The sequence below is a fragment of the Oncorhynchus nerka genome, linkage group LG20, assembly GCF_034236695.1.
Source record: "Oncorhynchus nerka isolate Pitt River linkage group LG20, Oner_Uvic_2.0, whole genome shotgun sequence".
NCBI lineage: Eukaryota > Metazoa > Chordata > Actinopteri > Salmoniformes > Salmonidae > Oncorhynchus > Oncorhynchus nerka.
Window position 1 is genome coordinate 85462913 of NC_088415.1, and position 12694 is coordinate 85475606.

Below are 12694 nucleotides of genomic sequence, written 5' to 3' on the forward strand. Positions count from 1 at the left end.
GGGAAGGGTTGGCTGTAGCAGTGAGGGAAGGGTTGGCTGTAGCATTTAGGGAAGGGTTGGCTGTAGCATTGAGGGAAGGGTTGGCTGTAGCATTGAGGGAAGGGTTGGCTGTAGCATTGATGGAAGGGTTAAATTCAGTTAAAATATATCAGGCAGTTTTTGGTTTTATGATAAGGGTGGACATGAAAATGAAATATCTTTGTGAACATGTCATAGTTAACGTGTTTTAATATAACGTACAACACTAAATCAGAGCAAGTTATGTTTTTAAAGGATTTTGTGACATATTGCGTGGCCAGATCCCAGAGGGTGAATGACCCCCTACATGGGTTAATGTCCTTTGGGATATAACTAATGTGATGTCAACATGAGCCACACAGATGTCTCTTCTCTCTAACTCTGTGAACCTTCAGATGGACTTCCAACACACTGTGTGATTGGCTGGCCCGTCTCCTCTTCTTTAGGCCATTGGCCAATAAGCTGTCTCTATATAGCATTACATTCTTGTAGGCGACAGCAGAACTTGAGGACAGACCTTTTCACAGAGTGATTCTACAGACAAACAAATAGTGTTAGGCTTAGAGAATGTGTAAAGGGTTTGCAGTCTTACAGCAAACATGTCTTGAGAGGTGAGTACAGTTCTATATGAGCATTCTGTCCAAATATTATATATTCTGAATGAATGTTCACCTTGTAGGCTATGTAAATACATACTCCATCTCTTTCCGATACAACAGTTTAATCTTAGGGCTCTGTTTGATTGATGATTTGTTACTTCTATGTAGGTTTTTGCCTCTCTGCAGTGCGTTTGCTTAACATGGTGCTCTATCAGGGTCTTTAAAAATCATGCCAACAGTTTAACACTTAAACCCTGTTTAGTTGTTTAACTGTTCTTTTACACTTTAACACTTGTTGTTTAACACTTGTTCTCCTGACTCCTAATGTTTGTCTGTAAATGTACAGTATGTGTGTTCTTTTCAAATGTTCCCTATTCACTTTTTAGAATTAAAAGAAATGTTGAGAATCTACTTACTAAGACTGATCTGAGTGATTCTGATTCAAAACGTCAGACAATAAATGAATCTTTGAGTGGATGGTATGCCAGATTGTCACATTCTCCGTCTTCTTCTAGGGCTAAACATATCAAGGTGAAGTTTGGTACCCTGCTCCAGAGGTCAGACCATGAACACACTGAGAACGTCATCCCCTTTCAGAAGAAACCTGAGAACGTAATCCCCTTTCAGAAGAAACCTGAGAACGCCATCCCTCTTCCACAGAAACCTGAGAACGCCATCCCTCTTCCACAGAAACCTGAGAGATGTCTGGAGACGCCTCAGAAGTATGACAGGTAATGGAAAAGCGTTCAGAATAACTCATTGGCCGTGTCCCAAATCTGTCTTGCCTATATTTCTTACATACAGTGGACTAATTGTACTGCATACATATAAACATTAGGTTGTTATTTTACCTGATCGCTGTGGTCAGCATTTAACTGCACACTTTTGTCCACTCTAAAATAATTCCAAACAGTGCACTGTGCACCCGCCATTTCAGCCAGTCATTTCTGCCTTGTGCAAAATGTCACTGTTCAGAATTGAACCGTGTTCTGGAGCAACACACACAACAAGTAGATCTGCTATTGTTTCATGCCTCTGAAAAACAGAAATGATAAATGGTGTGATGAATTATTATTTATTTTTTTGCAATAATTGTAATTATTCTGATAGGCTCATGTTTTACTGGTGTGACGTACCCCAACTATTTATTTTTCTGGGACTCCGTACCAGCTAACTTTGACCCCTGGCCACAATGATCAAATGTAAACACAACTGGAGACACCTCCTCATATTTGGAGACAGGACGACAGCTTTACGACAGCTTTACGATAGCTAGTGAAGGAGTGTAGAAAACTTTAGTAACTAATTGTAAATAACTTTAGGTGGCTTGCTAAGCATCTTTTGCCTGTCTACCCGTCCACATCCCTCTGGCCAAACGTCATGCCCACTAACTTCTCTTCTCCACAATGATGTATGGAGCGATCGATAGAGCAGTGAAATTAAATTCAGGATGAGACGTCTGGGAAAAGTATTTTGGCTGTGGAGCAAAGCAATTCACTGACTTACAATTAGTTAGCAACCGCACCACTCTTTGATAGCAAATGCGTCCCAAAACAGCAAGGTGTTTCCAGAAATGTTTACTTTTTGATGTTCTTTGACATCTTCACTTTCCAGAGTGTTATTCTGATATTGAAGCTTAAAATGTTTTTGCCAACATGATGTCTATACAGTATATATACACAAAAGTATGTGGACACCCCTTCAAATGATTGAATTTGGCTATTTCAGCCACACTCGTTGCTGACAGGTGTATAAAATTGAGAACACAGCCATGCAATCTCCATAGACAGACATTGGCAGTAGACTTTCAACGTTGCACCTTCATAGGATGCCAACTTTCCAACAAGTCAATTTTTCAAATTTCTGCCCTGCTAGAGCTGCCCCGGTCAACTGTAAGTGCTGTTATTATGAAGTGGAAACGTCTAGATGCAACAATGGCTCAGTTGCCAAGTGGTAAGCCACACAAGCACACAAAACGGCACCACAGAGTGCTGAAGAGCACAGCGCATAAAAATCGTCTGTCCTCAGTTGCAGCACTCACTATCGGGTTCCAAACTGCCTTTGGAACCAACGTCAGCACAAGAACTGTTCGTCGGGAGCAAATAGTTCTTGTTCGCTCCCAATGAACAGCTTGCCGCCCATGGACTCTGGAGCGTAGTGCCAACTGTAACATTTGGTGGAGGAGGAATAATGGTCTGGGGCTGTTTTTCATGTTTCCGGCTTGTTGGAAAGGTGGCATCCTATGACGGTGCCACGTTGAAAGTCACTCAACTCTTCAGTATGGCCATTCTACGGCCAATGTTTGTCTATGGAGATTGCATGGCGGTCTCCTCGTTTTTATACACCTGTCAGCAATGGGTGTGGCTGAAATAGCCGAATCCACTAATTTGAAGGGGTGTCCACATACTGCTGTATATATTTTTGTGGGCAAGGGTGTTCAACACCCTAGAAACAAATATGTTTTGCCTAGAGAGTTCAGTTGTTATTCTAAAAGTTCAAATATTGATTGATATTGATAGTCATTCAGAAAAAGCACACTTTATTTTGATTTACATTACTTTGTAAATTGTACACAGTCTCTTTGGGAACATCAGTCATGTAGAGTTACAACTTGAGAAGAGAGCAATTAATAATGCTATGATCAAAAAGTACTAAAAAGTATATTTTGTATTGAACCAAGCCTTCAAGTTTTCCTGAGTCATTTCAAAGGTGCAACACAAAATGTCTTTTTCCGCCCGGTTTGAAACGAGTCACAAGGGGAAGAAGAGAATCTAGGAGAGAATGTTGCAGTGGGAAGAAAAGACAACAATCGTGGGAGAAAGAGACGCTAACTAGCTAGCTAGCATCTTATCTGGTCTGTGGAAATGTGCATGAAGGAGAGACAAACTCAATCAACTACCTTCATATGGAAAGAATCCACAATGGTGTTGAACAGCACAGGCTTACGCTACACGAAACAAGTCCGAACAAGACTGCAGCACGCAAGGTCTTCGATGATTTCGTTCTACACTTCGGCCACCCATCCGATATCATCATGAGGGAGTTTGAGAAATGAACTATTCAGAAGAATGCAACAGTGGGATACCTTCACTGAAGAACAACCTCATATCACCCACAGTCAAATCTCAGTGGATAGCTTCAATAGAACACTCTTAAAGGACACTGGAAGAAACGCAGAAACTGGAAGGATTACCTCAACATGGTTCACGCCTACATTTCAACAAGTCTTTCTCACTTGTTCCTTCTCTTAGCATGTGAACTGGACAATCAATCTGGTGTACCTAAGAGACGAAGAAGGAAATACACAGTCTCGCGTGATATGCAGAGAAATGGAAGACACATCAATGCGAGAAGCGTATGACATCATGACAATCTCATGGAGAAAATACACAAAACACAACAAATCTTAAAGAGGGAGGAAGAAGAAAACATCAGTGGGACATAAACAGCCGAAGATACTCAGAATGAGGCGCAGTACCGCCTGTTGATTCCAAGATCAGAGTAAATGTCTTCCAACCTGCAGTAAGAGAGCATCTTGAAGAAGCAGAAGCTGGAGGCAAAGCCGAGGCACCAGAGTAAACTCAAGATGGAAGTCATGGAACTGAAGAGGAACCTGAACAAGACCCAGAAAGGGTCCATAAGTAGGATGAAGGTCAAGCTGAAGATATAGAATGAGAGGATGATCAAGATCACCAGGAAACCAGAACAGGTGTCATGTAGCTTGTGGAACAAGCATTGTCTGTTAAAATGCAGGGGGGGGGAAATTGATTATCAGAAAAATACAAGACAAGTCAAGAAGAACAAGTTCACTGTGAAGTTTAAGAAGAAAAATTGTTATTACTTCAAATCAAATTTTATGAGTCACGTGCCGAATACAACAGGTGTAGACCTTACAGTGAAATGCTTACTTATGAGCCCTTAACCAACAATGCAGTTTAAAACATATATGAGTAAGAATAAGTAATAAAAGTAGCAAGTAATTAAAGAGCAGCTGCTATTGTTATTTTACAAGACTATACACAGGGAGGGCACCGGTACAGAGTCAATGTGCGGGGGCGCCGGTTAGTTGAGGTAATATGTACATGTAGGTAGAGTTATTAGAGTGACTATGCACAGATGATAACAACAGAGAGTAGCAGCAGTGTAAAAGGGGGGCGGGGGAGAATGAAAATAGTCTGGGTAGCCATTTGATTAGACGTTCAGGAGTCTTATGGCTGGATCCTGGATGTCAGGAAGCTTGGCCCAGTGAAGAACTGGGCCGTACGCACTACCCTCTGCAGTGTCTTGCTCGGGGCCCGAGCAGTTGCCATACCAGGTAGAGCTGCAACCAGTCAGGTGTCTTGGTGTGCTTGGACCATGTTAGTTTGTTGGTGATGTGGACACCAAGGAACTTGAAGCTCTCAACCTGCTCCACTACAGCCCCGTCGATGAGAATGGGGACCTCTTTTCCTGTATTCCACAATCATCTCCTTTGTCTTGATCCTATTGAGGGAGAGGTTGTTGTCCTGGCACCACACGGCCAGGTCTCTGACCTCCTCCCTATAGGCTGTCTCGTCGTTGATCAGGCCTACCACTGTTGTGTCATCGGCAAACTTAATGATGGTGTCGGGGTCGTGCCTGGCTGTGCAGTCATCAGTGAACAGGGAGTACAGGAATGGACTGCGCATGCACCCCTGAGGGGCCCCTGTGTTGATGATCAGTGTGGCGGATGTGTTGTTACCTACCTTTACCACCAGGGGGTGGCCCGCCAGGAAGTCCAGGATCCATTTTCAAAGGGAGCTGTTTAGTCCCAGGGTCCTTAGCTTATTGGTGAGCTTTGAGGGCACTATGGTGTTGAACGCTGATCTGTAGTCAATGAATAGCATTCTCACATAGGTGTTCCTTTTGTCCAAGTGGGAAAGGGCAGTGTGGAGTGCAAAATAGATTGCATCATCTGTGGATCTGTTGGGGCGGTTTGCAAATTGGAGTGGTTCTAGGGTTTCTAGGATAAGGTGTTGATGTGAGCCATGACCAGCCTTTCAAATCACTTCATGGCTACAGACGTGAGTGCTACGGTCGGTAGTCATTTAGGCAGGTTACCTTAGTGTTCTTGGGCACAAGGGACTATGGGGGTCTGCTTAAAACAGGTTGGTATTACAGACTCAGACAGGGAGAGGATGAAAATGTCAGTGAGGACACTTGCCAGTTGGTCAGCGCATGCACACAGTACATGTCCTCGTAATCTGTCTGGCCCTGCATCCTTGTGAATGCTAACCTGTTTAAAAGTCTTACATCGGCTGCGGATAGCGTGATCACACAGTCTTGCGGAACAGTTGGTGTTCTCATGCATGTATCAGTGTTATTTGCCTCGAAGCGAGCATAGAAGTAGTTTAGCTCATTTGGTAGGCTCGTGTCACTGGGCAGCTCTCGGCTGTGCTTCCCTTTGTAGTCTGTAATGGTGTGAAAACCCTGCCACATCTGACGAGCGTCAGAGCAGGTGTATTACAATTCGATCTTAGTCCTGTATTGACGCTTTGCCTGTTTGATGGTTCGTTGGAGGGCATAGCGGGATTTCTTATAAGCTTCCGGGTTAGAGTCGAGCTCCTTGAAAGCGGCAGCTCTAGCCTTTAGCTCAGTGCGGATGTTGCCTGTAATCCATGGCTTCTGGTTTGGGTATGTACGTACAGTCACTGTGGGGACGATGTCATCGATGCACTTATTGTGTGCAATATGTGATGTGGTGTCCTCCTCAATGCCATCGGAAGAGTCCCGGAACAAATTACAGTCTGTGCTAGCAAAACAGTCCTGTACGTAGCATCTGCTAAGGAGGATATAATTATGGTCCGATTTGCCAAATGGCAATTGTACATCTTCATGGTGATAGTAATACTGTTACGTTTGCAAAGATTGGTAAATTCTGAGTCGAACTAAAGAGATGCACTTTGAGCGCACATCAGTGGAGATTGTAACTGTAACAGAATACTATGTTTGCTATAGAAGTATTCTGTAATTGTTATTGCAATTCATGGCATTAAGATCTAATCCGCATTTTGGGAAACAGCGCCTGTTCGCCCTGTTCTCCCTGTTCGCCCCAGCGCCCTGTTCTCCCTGTTCTCCCTGTTCGCCCTGTTCCCCCTGTTCTCCCTGTCCTCCCTGTTCGCCCTGTTCGCCCCAGAGCCCTGTTCGCCCTGTTCGCCCTGTTCGCCCTGTTCGCCCCAGCGCCCTGTTCTCCCTGTTCTCCCTGTTCTCCCTGTTCGCCCTGTTCTCCCTGTTCGCCCTGTTCTCCCTGTTCTCCCTGTTCTCCCTGTCGCCCTGTTCTCCCTGTTCTCCCTGTTCTCCCTGTTCTCCCTGTTCGCCCTGTTCTCCCTGTCGCCCTGTTCTCCCTGTTCTCCCTGTTCTCCCTGTTCTCCCTGTTCGCCCTGTTCTCCTGTTCTCCCTGTTCCCCTGTTCTCCCTGTTCTCCCTCCCCCTGTTCTCCCTGTTCTCCCTGTTCGCCCTGTTCTCCCCCTGTTCTCCCTGTTCTCCCTGTTCGCCCTGTTCTCCCTGTTCGCCCTGTTCTCCTGTTCTCCCTGTTCTCCCCTGTTCTCCCTGTTCTCCCTGTTCCCCCTGTTCTCCCTGTTCTCCCTGTTCTCCCTGTTCGCCCTGTTCTCCCTGTTCTCCCTGTTCTCCCTGTTCCCCCTGTTCTCCCTGTTCTCCCTGTTCGCCCTGTTCTCCCTGTTCGCCCTGTTCTCCCTGTTCGCCCTGTTCGCCCTGTTCTCCTTGTTCGCCCTGTTCTCCCTGTTCGCCCCGTTCTCCCCGTTCTCCCCTGTTCTCCCCGTTCGCCCTGTTCTCCCAGTTCGCCCCAGCGCCTTTGTTATTGTTTTTGTTTTGTTGATGTAACGGAGGAGAAATGGAAGAGTCTTCTGTAATTGTTATTGCAATTCATGGCATTAAGATCTAATCCGCATTTTGGGAAACAGCGCCTGTTCGCCCTGTTCGCCCTGTTCTCCCTGTTCGCCCCAGCGCCCTGTTCTCCCTGTTCTCCCTGTTCTCCCTGTTCGCCCCAGCGCCCTGTTCTCCCTGTTCTCCCTGTTCTCCCTGTTCGCCCTGTTCTCCCTGTTCGCCCTGTTCTCCCTGTTCCCCTTGTTCTCCCTGTTCTCCCTGTTCTCCCTGTTCGCCCTGTTCCCCCTGTTCGCCCTGTTCGCCCTGTTCCCCCTGTTCGCCCCAGAGCCCTGTTCGCCCTGTTCGCCCTGTTCGCCCTGTTCGCCCCAGAGCCCTGTTCGCCCTGTTCGCCCTGTTCGCCCCAGCGCCTTTGTTATTGTTTTTGTTTTGTTGATGTAACGGAGGAGAAATGGAAGAGAGGAGTGCGGTAAGCATGGTAAAAAAATCTGCCTTACATATTCTGCTGTTCTATGACGTGTGCAATGATGTCCGAGTGGAAAAATACAGTGTTTGTTGTTTGCAGTCATTTCTTTGATATTGTAATATCGTAAACGGACAAGGCAGTTTCAATAATTATGTGAAATAATTTACCCACACGACCCAACCCTAGAGAGACAATTATTATTGTAAAAGCTCAAATGTTGAATGAAATACCTGTCATTATATTTACAAATTCATGTTCTTCAGTGTTATGTTTCTACATTGTGAAAAAGCACATTTTCCATTGTGATACATTACTTTGGAAACTGTAGACTGTCTCTTTAACAACATATATGACAGAAAAATAAGCTAATAAAAAATACATTTTGCTTTCAACCAAGCCTTAATTTAAGTTGCCAAAAATGAGGATGGACAGGATTTGCCTGAGTCATTTAAAGGGTGCATTTAAAGGGTGCATTTAAAGGGTGCATTTAAAGGGTGCAACACAAAAGGAGCTGAAATTCTTTAGAAATTCAGCTGCTCTGGAAAAGATCTGATGCGATTGGTCAAAAGACCAATTTGTGGAAGAAATATCATAATTGGGCTGCCTATGTAAACGCAGCCATACAGTTCCACATACACGCACACACGCACACACACGCACACGCACACACACACGCGCACGCACACACACACGCACACACACACACACACACACACACGCACACAAACACGCACGCGCACGCCAGCAGCATACCACCCTGCGTCCCACTGCTGACTTGACTCTGAAGTTAATCAGGATCGGTCCTGGTTGGTCTCTGGTTGGTCCCTGGATGGGAGACCAGATGCTGCTGGAAGTGGTGTTGGAGAGCCAGTAGGAGGCACTCTTTCCTCTGGTCTAAATAAAATATCCCAATGCCCCAGGGCAGTGATTGGGGACATTGCCCTGTGTAGGGTGCTGTTTTTTTGGATGGGACACTAAACAGATGTCCTGAATTTCTGTGGTCACTAAAGATCCCATGGCACTTTCCGTAAGAGTAAGTGTGTTGACCTGGGGTCCTGGCTAAAGTCCCATTCTGGCACTCATACAATCTATGGCCACTTAGTCATCCCCAGCGTCCAATTGGCTCATTCATCCCCCTGTAACTATTCCCCAGATCGCTGCTGTAAATGAGAATGTGTTCTCAGTCAACTTACCTGGTAAAATAAGACATGCAAACATAAAAACACATCTCTATTTTGTGGACATCCTTTACATTATATATTTACTTTACATTATAATAAAATATGTCTCTTTCAAGACCATCAAGAGCGGAAGCATCGCAGTGGGGGAAGGCCCTGGACAAAGTACTGACCAACAACTGTAAGTTTCAGCACTTATACAAATGGTTAAATATCAGTATTTTGACATATTCTAATGAGACCATGTTGCAGTCAATCATTGACTCTACTTTGGTCAACTTCAAATCAGATAACTTACTGTATTCCTCTTCCTCTCTCTAACAGATGGTCTGGCTACTTTCAGGGGCTTCCTGAGGTCAGAGTTCAGCGAGGAGAACATTGAGTTCTGGGTAGCCTGTGAGGACTACAAGAGGACCAGAGAAACAAGCAAAATGGCAGCCAAGGCTAAGAGGATTTATAAGGAGTTTATACAGACCGGGGCCCATTGGGAGGTTTGTTCTAATTCTCCTTTTTCCAGGGTTGTGTTCGATAGGCACCAAACTGAAGAATAAAGACTGAAGTAGGGAGGGACTATCTGGACTTGTCCAATAAGAAGCGCTCGTTTTAAGTTTTCTGTTGTGTGCCCTAATGAACACAACCCTGCATCTGATACATTGACATAGTTATGAAATGACAATGGGCATGATGTCAATCCTCGAGCGTAATTCACCAAATTAGATGAGGACTTTAGTTTTGAAACTCTGTTAATATTGGTCACTGAACACGTGCCAGTCTTGTTTGGTTAGGAATGGGCTTTTACTGGGTCGTGTAATGAATAGGACGTGTGTTTGGGTAGGAATGGGCTTTTACTGGGTCGTGTAATGAATAGGACATGTGTTTTGGGTAGGAATGGGCTTTTACTGGGTCGTGTAATGAATAGGACGTGTTTTGGGTAGGAATGGGTTTTTACTGGGTCGTGTAATGAATAGGACATGTGTTTGGGTAGGAATGGGTTTTTACTGGGTCGTGTAATGAATAGGACGTGTTTTGGGTAGGAATGGGTTTTTACTGGGTCGTGTAATGAATAGGACGTGTGTTTGGGTAGGAATGGGTTTTTACTGGGTCGTGTAATGAATAGGACGTGTTTTGGGTAGGAATGGGTTTTTACTGGGTCGTGTAATGAATAGGACATGTGTTTGGGTAGGAATGGGTTTTTACTGGGTCGTGTAATGAATAGGACGTGTTTTGGGTAGGAATGGGTTTTTACTTGGTCGTGTAATGAATAGGACGTGTGTTTGGGTAGGAATGGGTTTTTACTGGGTCGTGTAATGAATAGGACGTGTTTTGGGTAGGAATGGGTTTTTACTGGGTCGTGTAATGAATAGGACGTGTTTTGGGTAGGAATGGGTTTTTACTGGGTCGTGTAATGAATAGGACGTGTTTTGGGTAGGAATGGGTTTTTACTGGGTCGTGTAATGAATAGGACGTGTTTTGGGTAGGAATGGGTTTTTACTGGGTCGTGTAATGAATAGGACATGTGTTTGGGTAGGAATGGGTTTTTACTGGGTCGTGTAATGAATAGGATGTGTTTTGGGTAGGAATGGGTTTTTACTGGGTCGTGTAATGAATAGGACGTGTTTTGGGTAGGAATGGGTTTTTACTGGGTCGTGTAATGAATAGGACGTGTTTTGGGTAGGAATGGGCTTTTACTGGGTCGTGTAATGAATAGGACGTGTTTTGGTTAGGAATGGGTTTTTACTGGGTCGTGTAATGAATAGGACGTGTGTTTTGGTAGGAATGGGCTTTTACTGGGTCGTGTAATGAATAGGACGTGTTTTGGGTAGGAATGGGTTTTTACTGGGTCGTGTAATGAATAGGACGTGTGTTTTGGTAGGAATGGGTTTTTACTGGGTCGTGTAATGAATAGGACGTGTGTTTGGGTAGGAATGGGTTTTTACTGGGTCGTGTAATGAATAGGACGTGTTTTGGGTAGGAATGGGTTTTTACTGGGTCGTGTAATGAATAGGACATGTGTTTGGGTAGGAATGGGCTTTTACTGGGTCGTGTAATGAATTGACCGTGTGTTTGCTGAGTAAAGAACAGAGACGAAAAGCTTCAAAGCGTCTATTGATGTGCCAGACCAGGGAATTAGTATTTACACACATTACCTATAGTATTACACACCTGGACCACTGCGTGAGGTTATACGAAGTACAGTGGTCCTAGACTGTACAAACATTACACAAATACTGTGTTTGTTTTTGAGAGGTATTACCATAGTAATCAGTCAATGATAGTCCAATGGTAAGATTAGGTTGTCTTACTGTAGAAAAGTTACGATATGATGATTGACACGATACCTTACTTTAGTATACATTTTCATGTAATATTCATTACAGTGCAATTTCTTAAACAATTCATGCTATATACTACATCTAGAAAAGGTACATTATCTTTACTGTACTCTGTGGTCAACTTACCTATATTTTGTCACGTCCTTATTGATCTAACATACCGAATACACGTCACATACACCCAGGCTCTGTAACAACAGGATACATTGAAACATGGACCTTCTCATTATAAAGGCACTATCCCTCAAGTCATTCGATTCTAATGCTCAGCTGACTCTCTGCCTCCAACAGGTGAACATTGACCACATCACCAAGGACGTAACAGTAAGGAACTTGGGCCGACTGACTCCTATGACCTTTGACCTAGCCCAGAGACAGGTCTTTGCCCTCATGGAGAAAGATTCATACAGGAGGTTCCTCAAATCCAACCAATACCAGGAGATTATAAAGTAGAAATTCAAACACTGATTGGCTAGAGTCGTGTCATCAGACTGATTGGTTGGTTGGTTGATTGATTGATTGATTGATTGGTTGATTGATTGATTGGTTGAGTGATTGATTGATTGATTTATCAATCATGTCATCGGAGTGATTGGAGGGTTCGTTGGGTAAATGACTGATTTATTGATTGGTCTGTTAGTCATTTTTTGGAATCTAATATTTAAATGACACACTAGCACATATTTACCTGAACCATTATTCAACTGATACAGTATCTAAAGGAAATAAATATTACACGCAAAACACCTTTTTTTTTAAGTCTTAATTTTAGCACTGCAATGTATAAATGAATACTTCAGAAATATGACGAAGAGTGTGTGTGTGTGGTTTGAGGAAGGATGGGGAGACAATGCAGTGACAACACAAGTTAACCACTATTCACATAACTAACTATGCACACCACCAACAGAGGATGTAGTGAGTACATCAGAGCTTTACCTGACATGCATGACATACCTCTGAAAATAGAAAGTGGTTTCATTCATTCAATCTGCAATAAAAACATAAAAACATGTCAAGCTACGTAACTTTGACCAATCTGTATAATTTATTTCACTGTTGGACATCAGTGTGGTTGCTCTTAAACCTCATGTTCGTAACTCTTATCGTCATGGCTTTGAAAATAGGCCTGGCGTCTCGAATGGGGCTTTCAAGCTGAAGCAAAACTGTTATACTTTGGTTGAATTTAGGTCAGCTAAAGAAAGAGGACTGAGAAAATTGCACCTTGTTCAGCTGCTCTTGC

General features: G+C 43.9%; 1 protein-coding gene across 2 annotated transcripts; it reads left to right on the forward strand.

The window, feature by feature from the left end:
• The first annotated feature begins 500 nt into the window (after nt 1–500).
• Nucleotides 501–12479, forward strand: LOC115125947 (regulator of G-protein signaling 5-like). Of its 2 annotated transcripts, XM_029655535.2 has the most exons (5): nt 502–629; nt 1133–1348; nt 9238–9299; nt 9443–9609; nt 11743–12479. In XM_029655535.2, exons 1-5 carry the CDS (start codon nt 586–588, stop codon nt 11902–11904), a joined length of 651 nt encoding a protein of 216 aa, XP_029511395.1. In that variant the 5' UTR covers nt 502–585; the 3' UTR covers nt 11905–12479. The 2 variants fall into 2 exon arrangements, with proteins under 2 accessions (XP_029511396.1, XP_029511395.1); XM_029655536.2 differs by lacking the exon at nt 9238–9299 and having other exon boundaries at nt 501–629; nt 9462–9609.
• The last annotated feature ends 215 nt before the right edge of the window (nt 12480–12694 follow it).

Excerpts from the sequence above, each read along its gene's own strand:
- LOC115125947 (XM_029655535.2), top strand. The coding sequence starts at position 586 with ATGTGTAAAGGGTTTGCAGTCTTACAGCAAACATGTCTTGAGAG. Across the intron at positions 9,300-9,442 it reads CAAAGTACTGACCAACAACT|ATGGTCTGGCTACTTTCAGG; the intron begins GTAAGTTTCAGC and ends TCTCTCTAACAG. Across the intron at positions 9,610-11,742 it reads AGACCGGGGCCCATTGGGAG|GTGAACATTGACCACATCAC; the intron begins GTTTGTTCTAAT and ends TGCCTCCAACAG.